Here is an 8,693-nt window from a genome sequence, read left to right as displayed (position 1 = left end):
CATTAATACTATTTTTATTTTATTGGTTTTATTTTATTAGTTACCATTTTCTTCATACTTCTATCATTTTATTTTATTAGAATTCTATTATCATTAATTACATTTCTATTTTATTATTTTTAATCATTTTTACTATTCTTCATTTTATTTATAGTTCTATTTACCTACACCATTTTTACATCTTTACATTTCTATTTTTGTTTTATTTCTCTCTCCCACATTTCCAGTTTTCCATTCTAATCCTCACATTTTTCCTGTTTCTTTCCCATCCCTCATTTCTGTCTCACGTTTTTCCCATCCCACATTTTTCCCGTTCCACATTCCCATCCCACATTTTTCCCATCCCACATTTTTCCCGTTCCACATTCCCATCCCTCATTTCTGTCTCACGTTTTTCCCATCCCACATTTTTCCCGTTCCACATTCCCATCCCACATTTTTCCCATCCCACATTTTTCCCGTCTCACGTTTTTCCCATTCCACATTTCTGTCTCACGTTTTTCCCGTCCCACATTTTTCCCATTCCACATTCCCATCGTGTTTTTCCCATCCCACATTTTTCCTGCCCCATGTTTTTCCCATTCCACACTTCCATCCCACCTTTTTCCCATCTCATTTTTCCCGTTCCACATTTCCACCCCAAGTTTTTCCCATCCCGTTTTTCCCATCCCACGTTTTTCCCGTTCCACATTTCCATCCTATGTCTTTCTTGTCCCACCTTTTTCCCAATCCACAGTTCCCTCCCAAGTTTTTCCCATCCCATGTTTTTCCCATTCCACATCTCCATCCCACATTTTTCCCAACCATCCCATTTTTCCTGTTCCACATTTCCATCCCACATTTTTCCCATCCCATTTTTCCTGTTCCACATTTCCATCCCACATTTTTCCCATCCCATTTTTCCTGTTCCACATTTCCATCCCACATTTTTCCCATCCCATTTTTCCTGTTCCACATTTCCATCCCACATTTTTCCCATCCCATTTTTCCTGTTCCACATTTCCATCCCACATTTTTCCCATCCCATTTTTCCTGTTCCACATTTCCATCCCACATTTTTCCCATCCCATTTTTCCTGTTCCACATTTCCATCCCACATTTTTCCCATCCCATTTTTCCTGTTCCACATTTCCATCCCACATTTTTCCCATCCCATTTTTCCTGTTCCACATTTCCATCCCACATTTTTCCCATCCCATTTTTCCTGTTCCACATTTCCATCCCACATTTTTCCCATCCCATTTTTCCTGTTCCACATTTCCATCCCACATTTTTCCCATCCCATTTTTCCTGTTCCACATTTCCATCCCACATTTTTCCCATCCCATTTTTCCTGTTCCACATTTCCATCCCACATTTTTCCCATCCCATTTTTCCTGTTCCACATTTCCATCCCACATTTTTCCCATCCCATTTTTCCTGTTCCACATTTCCATCCCACATTTTTCCCATCCCATTTTTCCTGTTCCACATTTCCATCCCACATTTTTCCCATCCCATTTTTCCTGTTCCACATTTCCATCCCACATTTTTCCCATCCCATTTTTCCTGTTCCACATTTCCATCCCACATTTTTCCCATCCCATTTTTCCTGTTCCACATTTCCATCCCACATTTTTCCCATCCCATTTTTCCTGTTCCACATTTCCATCCCACATTTTTCCCATCCCATTTTTCCTGTTCCACATTTCCATCCCACATTTTTCCCATCCCATTTTTCCTGTTCCACATTTCCATCCCACATTTTTCCCATCCCATTTTTCCTGTTCCACATTTCCATCCCACATTTTTCCCATCCCATTTTTCCTGTTCCACATTTCCATCCCACATTTTTCCCATCCCATTTTTCCTGTTCCACATTTCCATCCCACATTTTTCCCATCCCATTTTTCCTGTTCCACATTTCCATCCCACATTTTTCCCATCCCATTTTTCCTGTTCCACATTTCCATCCCACATTTTTCCCATCCCATTTTTCCTGTTCCACATTTCCATCCCACATTTTTCCCATCCCATTTTTCCTGTTCCACATTTCCATCCCACATTTTTCCCATCCCACATTTTTCCCGTTCCACATTTTTCCCATCCCAAGTTTTTCCTGCCCCACCTTTTTCCTGTCCCACATCTCCATTCCACATTTTTCCCGTTCCACATTTCCATCCCAACTTTTTCCCATCCCACTTTCCCCCCCACCCAAGGAGAGCACCAATGTTCCCGATGGATAATCCCCATGGATTAGGATAATCCCTGTGGGTTATGGGAAGATCTTTACCTCCTTTGCCTGTGCTCCTCTGTGCCTCTGAGCCGCAGTGAGGGAGGGAAAGGAAACCACTGAGTTACTTTGTGGTGGAAAAAATGAGATTCAAAGTCCTTTCTAATAATGACTAGTTAAAAGGATTAATTAGCAGCAGATGCTGGATCAGAGTCTCACACTAATATGTGTATGTCATAGAGATCCACAATAATGGATAATATTAGACTAGAACATTACGATAGGATCAAAAATAATAATAGAATAAGAACAAAAATAATACTATGAGAATGAGAATAATAGGAGAATTAAGAATAAAAGAATAATAACCATTAACTATAACAATAATAACAATGATAACGAGATGAATGAGAAGAAGAATGAGAAGAACCATAATAAGCATAGTGACCAGAGGAAGGAGAAGAAGAAGAAGAAGGAGTAGAAGAAGAAGAAGAATGAGAAAAAAAAACAACAAGAAGAAGAACAATAATAATAACCATAATAACCAGCAGAAGAACAGGAAGAAGAAGGAGAAGATGAACCATAATAATAACCATAATGGCCAGGAGAAGCGGAAGAAGAATGAGAAGAAGAAGGAGAAGAAGGAGAATAACCATAATAATAAGTGGAAGAAGAAGAAGAAGAATGAGGAGAAAAATGAGAAGAATGATGTGCGTGTGAAGAAGAATGAGAAGAAGAATGAGAAGAACCATAAGAATAACCAGGAGAAGGAGAAGGAGAAGGAGAAGGAGAAGGAGAAGGAGAAGGAGAAGGAGAAGGAGAAGGAGAAGGAGAAGGAGAAGGAGAAGGAGAAGGAGAAGGAGAAGGAGAAGGAGAAGGAGAAGGAGAAGGAGAAGGAGAAGGAGAAGGAGAAGGAGAAGGAGAAGGAGAAGGAGAAGGAGAAGGAGAAGGAGAAGGAGAAGGAGAAGGAGAAGGAGAAGGAGAAGGAGAAGGAGAAGGAGAAGGAGGAGGAGAAGGAGGAGGAGGAGGAGGAGGAGAAGGAGGAGGAGAAGGAGGAGGAGAAGGAGGAGGAGAAGGAAGAGGAGGAGGAACACAAAAATAACCATAACAATAGCCATAATAACAACCATAGCAACAACAACAACAAAACAATAATAATGACAATAATACCAATATCAATAATAATATCAATAACATTGATAATAACACTCATAATCATCCTTTAACTCCTGAAGCTCCAACAACTGAATCTTCCACCAATTCTCACTTCAATCTCAACTCCAACTTTATTATTAGCCCAAAGCCTTTTGTTCCCAGCAACATTCTCAGCCCAGAACATTCCACAGAAATCTCCTTTTTCTGGGATACAAGCAGAGAAATCCCTGGAAGACCTGAAAGGCTCAGGAGAACTTACCCAGCTGTGCCTGCAGATTCCCTTTCTCTGCAAGGAAGAGGCACAAAACCCATTCATTGATCAGTGGCACAATGAGATCAATTTCTTCATTGGCAAGTTCGATTCATTTCCTTAATTCTGATTTTTCTGGACTGATTTTTTCCTTCACTAAAATAAGATTTTCCCCCTCTAAAATTAAATCCAATAATCATTCAATAATACTATAACAGTTATAACATTCCCTTTCTCTGCAAGGAAGAGGCACAAAACCCATTCATTGATCAGTGGCACAATGAGATCAATTTCTTCATTGGCAAGTTCGATTCATTTCCTTAATTCTGATTTTTCTGGACTGATTTTTTCCTTCACTAAAATAAGATTTTCCCCCTCTAAAATTAAATCCAATAATCATTCAATAATACTATAACAGTTATAACAATAATCCAATAATAATAATCCAATAATAATAATCCAATAATAATAATCATCATCATCCAATAAAATAATCCAATAAGATTTCAATTATAATAATAATAACGATCCAATAATCTCCAATAACAATCTAATAATTAAGCCAATAATACTAATAATCACCCAATAATAATCATCCAATAATCACCCAATAGTAATAATCACCCAATAATAATCTAATAATAAATCCAATAGCAATCTTTTAATAAATAGTAATCACCATCCAAAAATAATCTATCAATAAATCCAATATTAATCATATCAATCCTAATACCAATCTTAGGGTTTATTAGAAGGATAAATCAGAGGAGGCAAAAAAATGGGAATATTGGGATATTCTGGTGCAAAAAATGGAGCATTTTGGTAGAAAAAAAAGAGCAATTAAACCACCAAAGAGGAATTAGGATTAATATTAAAATTCAGATCAATATTAAAATTCAGATCAGTATTAACATTCAGATATTGATATTAAAATCACGATATCAATATCGAAATAAGATGATTAAACCATCAATGAGGGAGTAAGATTACTGGTATAATTAGCATATTGTCATTAATATATTAATATTCAAATTAATATGACAATTAAAATTAATATGTCAATCTGAACATATTGATATGCAAATCAAGAGGTTGATTTGTCTCTGATTTGATGTTGTTGAGGCCACCTGAGGCATTTCAGGGATTATTTACCTTCTTCCATATTCCTCCTCTTTTTTTCTGCAATGAAAAGGGGAAAAACATTCATTTTTCAGCATGGAAAACAGATAAAAATCCAATTCTTGCAGTGAAAGAGTTTGGGATATTAAACTACATTAAAATATTCATGATAGGACATGAAAATATGACATTTCCATCGACACTTAGTGCTTAGAGTGAGTCTTTACTCCTCACCTGCCTCCGAGGCCTCTGAGATACTACCTGAAACAACAAATCAAACCACAAAAAACTCATTATTTTAGTTACTTTTAAACCTAATTCCAATTTCTCTCCCTTCAAATCCCCAAATATTCCCCCAAATCCCCAAAATTCCTCCCCTTTATCACCTTTGACCTTCAAATGTGTCTCCTCAGAGCCTCAAACCCTAATGTTAATCAATCATCAATGAATGACGTCCCTCCCTCCCAATCCCAGAATTCCTCCCCATCCCATGGGACCATCCCTGGATCTGATATGCAAAGGAGATTTAAATTTAGACAGAAAATACTCACTTTTGGTCTTATAAACCACGAGGCCAACAACGGCCAAATCCAGGCACAAGATGACAATGGATGATGTCATCCAAGGGGAAGTGGCAGGAAAGAAGGAATCTGCAACAGACACAAGGAATTCCAAGGGGGAATTTGATGGAAAACAGAATCTTGTAGATTTCAGATGGAAAAAAAAACCAAAACCAAGGACTTCCCTTTTTTGCCTCTTTGGAATGGAATTTTCCAGGCTGGAAATCCATCCTGAGGGAAGGTTGGAGGTGTCATGGTGGTGGGAGGGATAAAGAAGGGGTTGGGTGTGGTCAATCAGCACTTTCTGCCATGGAATAGGGTCATGGGCTAGGATTGTGGAGTAGAATCATGGAATAGGGTCATGGAGTAGAGTCATGGAATAGAATCATGTAATAGGGTCATGGAGTAGGGTCATGGAAGAGAATCATGGAGTAGAATCATGGAATAGAATCATGGAGTAGAAACATGGAATAGAATCATGGGAAAGAATCATGGAATAGGATCATGGAATACAAACATGGAATAGAATTATGGAATCTCCCTAGCTGGAAGAGACCTACAAGGATCATCAAGTCCAACTTGGTCTGTCCAGGGAGTGGTGGAATCATCACACCTGGAGATCTCCAAGAACCAACTGGTGCTCTGGTCTAGTTGAGAAGATGGTAATGGGTCGTGCTCTGGTCTAGTTGAGAAGATGGTAGTGGGTCAATGGTTGGACTTGATGGTGTTGGAGATCTTTTCCAACCTTCTCCAAGCTCTCCAGATCCTTCTCCAAGCTCTCTAGATCTTCCCTCTCCAAGCTCTCTAGATCTTCCCTTTCCAAGCTCTCTAGATCCTTCTCTCTCCAAGGTCTCTAGATCCTTCTCTCTCCAGGCTCTCCAGATCCCTCTCCAAGCTCTCTAGATCTGTCCCTCAAGCTCTCAGGTGGCAGCTGAGAGCTCTGCACAAGGACTCACGGCTAAGACGCATCTCAGATCCAACAAGACATCAAGATAGACAACTCCACATTCTCCATCCTCACACCACTCATGGTGCTTGGCTTGGGGCTCCAGGACATCTCCAGGGAGAGCTCACAGAGAGCAGGTCCTGCCCCATCCTGGAGGTGACTCACCTGAAATCCTGATCCTGGACTCGCACGTTGCATTGAGGACACCATTGACCACCCTGCAGGTCACCTCGTGGTCAGCACCTGGCTCGAGGTTCATGGAACTCATGACATTAAAAATGCCTGAAGAGGAGTCCAAAGTGCTTCGAGTGGTCACTTTCTCCATCCTTGGTTGTCCTTTGCTGTTCAACCAAACCACTTGTGGCTCAGGGAACCATCCCTGGGACTTGCAGGTGAGGCCAATTCCATGACCCACGTGGCCATCCAGGAAAACTGAAGACTCAACACCTTTAGCTGGCAGAGAACAAGAGAATTAGGTCCAACGAGGAGAAGACAAGAACTTTCCTCATCAAACCATGTTTGATGGTGAGGAGAAATTCCTCCCTGGCAGAGATGTGAGGGGATGGAATGGAATTCCCAGAGAAGCTCTGGTTGCTTCATCCCCAGAGGTGCTCAGGGCCAAGTTGGACATGGTTTGGAGATACCTGGGCCAGTGGAAGGTGTCCTTGCCCAGGGAATGTGTCCCTGGAGGTGTCTAATCCAGGATGAACATGGCATGGACCTGGTCTAGTGGAAGGAGTCCCTGCCCATGGAAGGTGTCCCTGGAAGTGTTCCAGGCCAGGCTGTACATGGCTTGGAGCCACATGGACTAGTGGAAGGTGTCCCTGCCCACGGCAGTTGTCCCTGGAGGTGTCCAAGGTGAGGTTCAATGAGGCTTGGAGCCATCTGGGCTAGTGGAAGGTGTCACAATGCCTCCTAGGATCCCACCATCCCTCCTGGTCCCCAGGGCACAAGGACTATCAGTGAGATGAACCCACTGATACCTCAAAGACCTTCTGGATTTCATGGGAAGAAGTAGGAACCTGTTCCTGTCCAACCCTGTGCTGTGTCCTCATCAGAGACACTCCAGACCCCTCATTGCCTTTGTGATGAACCTTCTCTAGCATCTCCTTGTCTTTCCTGAACTATGGGGCCCAGAACCACCTCAGATGTGCCTCACCACAGCCAGTGACAGGTGGAGGATCACCACAGTCAAGCACAAGTGAAGCATCACCTCCTTGCCCTGCTGTCCACCCTCTTCCCAATGCATCCCCAGATCCCACCATCCCTCCTGGCCACCAGGGCACAATGTCTCCAAGTGAGATGAACCCATTGGCACCTCAAAGACCTTCAGAATTCCATGGGAAGAAGTAGGAAGCTGTTCTTGGTCTCACCTGCCACATCCAGGTCCACTATCACCTCGTTGTACCAGTTCTCATAGAAGACATTGCAGGTGTATTTGCCCTTGTCTGAAGGTTTCACATTCTTCAGGAACAGGGACAGGTTGCCACCGTTAAACTCGGACCAGAAGAAGTTGGTCCTGCCCAGATAATCCTTATCCTCCTGCACTGGGCTCTGGGCGTTCGTCCCATCATAAGAAGCCACCTCAGTTCGTTTGGAGCCTCCATCAAAGTGCCACTGGACAGAGAGTCTCTCAGGGATGATGGGCACTGTCAACTGACAGGGCAGGACAACTCCTCTTCCAATGACACCGATGACAGGGTTGTCAGGAGGAAGGATGTCATACTGACCTGCAAGAATCCCAGGGTCAGTGTGGTTGGAGAAACCCCCAGATGTCATCAAGGTCAACCTAAGCTCAGGTGAAGCCCCCTGAGATCATCAAGGTCAATCTAAGCTCAGGTGAAGTGTCTAAGGGGTTTAAAGTCATGTGAAGGACACAGTTGACTCCTTAAGGAGTTGGAAGGGATCACAAAGGGCACGTGGTCCAACCCCCATGCCACACCAACCAGAGCAGGTTGCTCCAAGACCTGTCCAAGCTGACCTAGAACCAAAACTTACCTGAGATCCAAGGAATCATCTGGAGGAGAACAAGGATGAGAAGAGTTGGCTGGAACTTGGATCCCATCGTGTCTCAGCTCTGTAGGACATCAACAATCCAAACATCCAGGAAAGGTCTCCTCAGAGTCCTGTCCAGCACAGAGGGAAAATGGGAAGGAGGAATCAAACCAGAGCCAAAGGTTCCTCTCCATCCTCAGAGGTGGTGAAGAACCTTCCAGTGGAATTAGGAGGAGAGAAGAAGCTGCTTGGGATGAAGTTCAAGCAATGAAGTTGTGATTCCAAACTTCCACTTGGCCTCCAGAGGAGGGAGAAGTTGTTTTGAGAGGCTTGGGAGAATGTGAAGTTGGATCTTGAAGGCATTTCACAGGCTTTGCCCCCACATGGGACCTTCAGGACAGGATTTCTCTGCATGATGAGGCTAAATCTAAGTCCAATTGGATGTGGAGAAACTCA

At 42.5% G+C, this 8,693-nt stretch overlaps 2 protein-coding genes across 2 annotated transcripts; both read right to left on the bottom strand.

Moving 5' to 3' along the window:
* Positions 1–4,959: 4,959 nt before the first annotated feature.
* LOC103799770 (butyrophilin-like protein 9) lies at positions 4,960–7,507 on the bottom strand. The gene is made up of 4 exons (XM_009072118.1): positions 7,402–7,507; positions 6,408–6,695; positions 5,288–5,386; positions 4,960–4,997 (listed from the first exon to the last, which is right to left on the bottom strand). Exons 1-4 carry the CDS (start codon positions 7,505–7,507, stop codon positions 4,960–4,962), a joined length of 531 nt encoding a protein of 176 aa, XP_009070366.1.
* Positions 7,508–7,571: 64 nt separating this feature from the next.
* Positions 7,572–8,307, bottom strand: LOC103799769 (butyrophilin subfamily 1 member A1-like). The gene is made up of 2 exons (XM_009072117.1): positions 8,241–8,307; positions 7,572–7,972 (listed from the first exon to the last, which is right to left on the bottom strand). The coding sequence occupies exons 1-2, from the start codon at positions 8,305–8,307 to the stop codon at positions 7,572–7,574; spliced, it is 468 nt and encodes a 155-aa protein (XP_009070365.1).
* Positions 8,308–8,693: the final 386 nt, after the last annotated feature.

This window comes from Acanthisitta chloris, unplaced genomic scaffold (assembly GCF_000695815.1).
Source record: "Acanthisitta chloris isolate BGI_N310 unplaced genomic scaffold, ASM69581v1 scaffold6233, whole genome shotgun sequence".
In the NCBI taxonomy this organism is placed as follows: domain Eukaryota; kingdom Metazoa; phylum Chordata; class Aves; order Passeriformes; family Acanthisittidae; genus Acanthisitta; species Acanthisitta chloris.
Note: the sequence above shows the minus strand (reverse complement) of the source record. Positions and strands in the feature narration are given on the sequence as shown.

What these genes read in the sequence shown, in the direction of transcription:
- LOC103799769 (XM_009072117.1), bottom strand. Translation starts at nt 8,307, where the DNA reads ATGGGATCCAAGTTCCAGCCAACTCTTCTCATCCTTGTTCTCCTCCAG. An exon ending in GATGATTCCTTGGATCTCAG is followed by an intron (nt 7,973 to 8,240) that starts GTAAGTTTTGGT and finishes GGATTCTTGCAG; the next exon opens with GTCAGTATGACATCCTTCCT.
- LOC103799770 (XM_009072118.1), bottom strand. Translation starts at nt 7,507, where the DNA reads ATGGTGGGATCTGGGGATGCATTGGGAAGAGGGTGGACAGCAGGGCAA. An exon ending in GTCCAGGATCAGGATTTCAG is followed by an intron (nt 5,387 to 6,407) that starts GTGAGTCACCTC and finishes TGTCTGTTGCAG; the next exon opens with ATTCCTTCTTTCCTGCCACT. An exon ending in CGTGGTTTATAAGACCAAAA is followed by an intron (nt 4,998 to 5,287) that starts GTGAGTATTTTC and finishes TTGTTGTTTCAG; the next exon opens with GTAGTATCTCAGAGGCCTCG.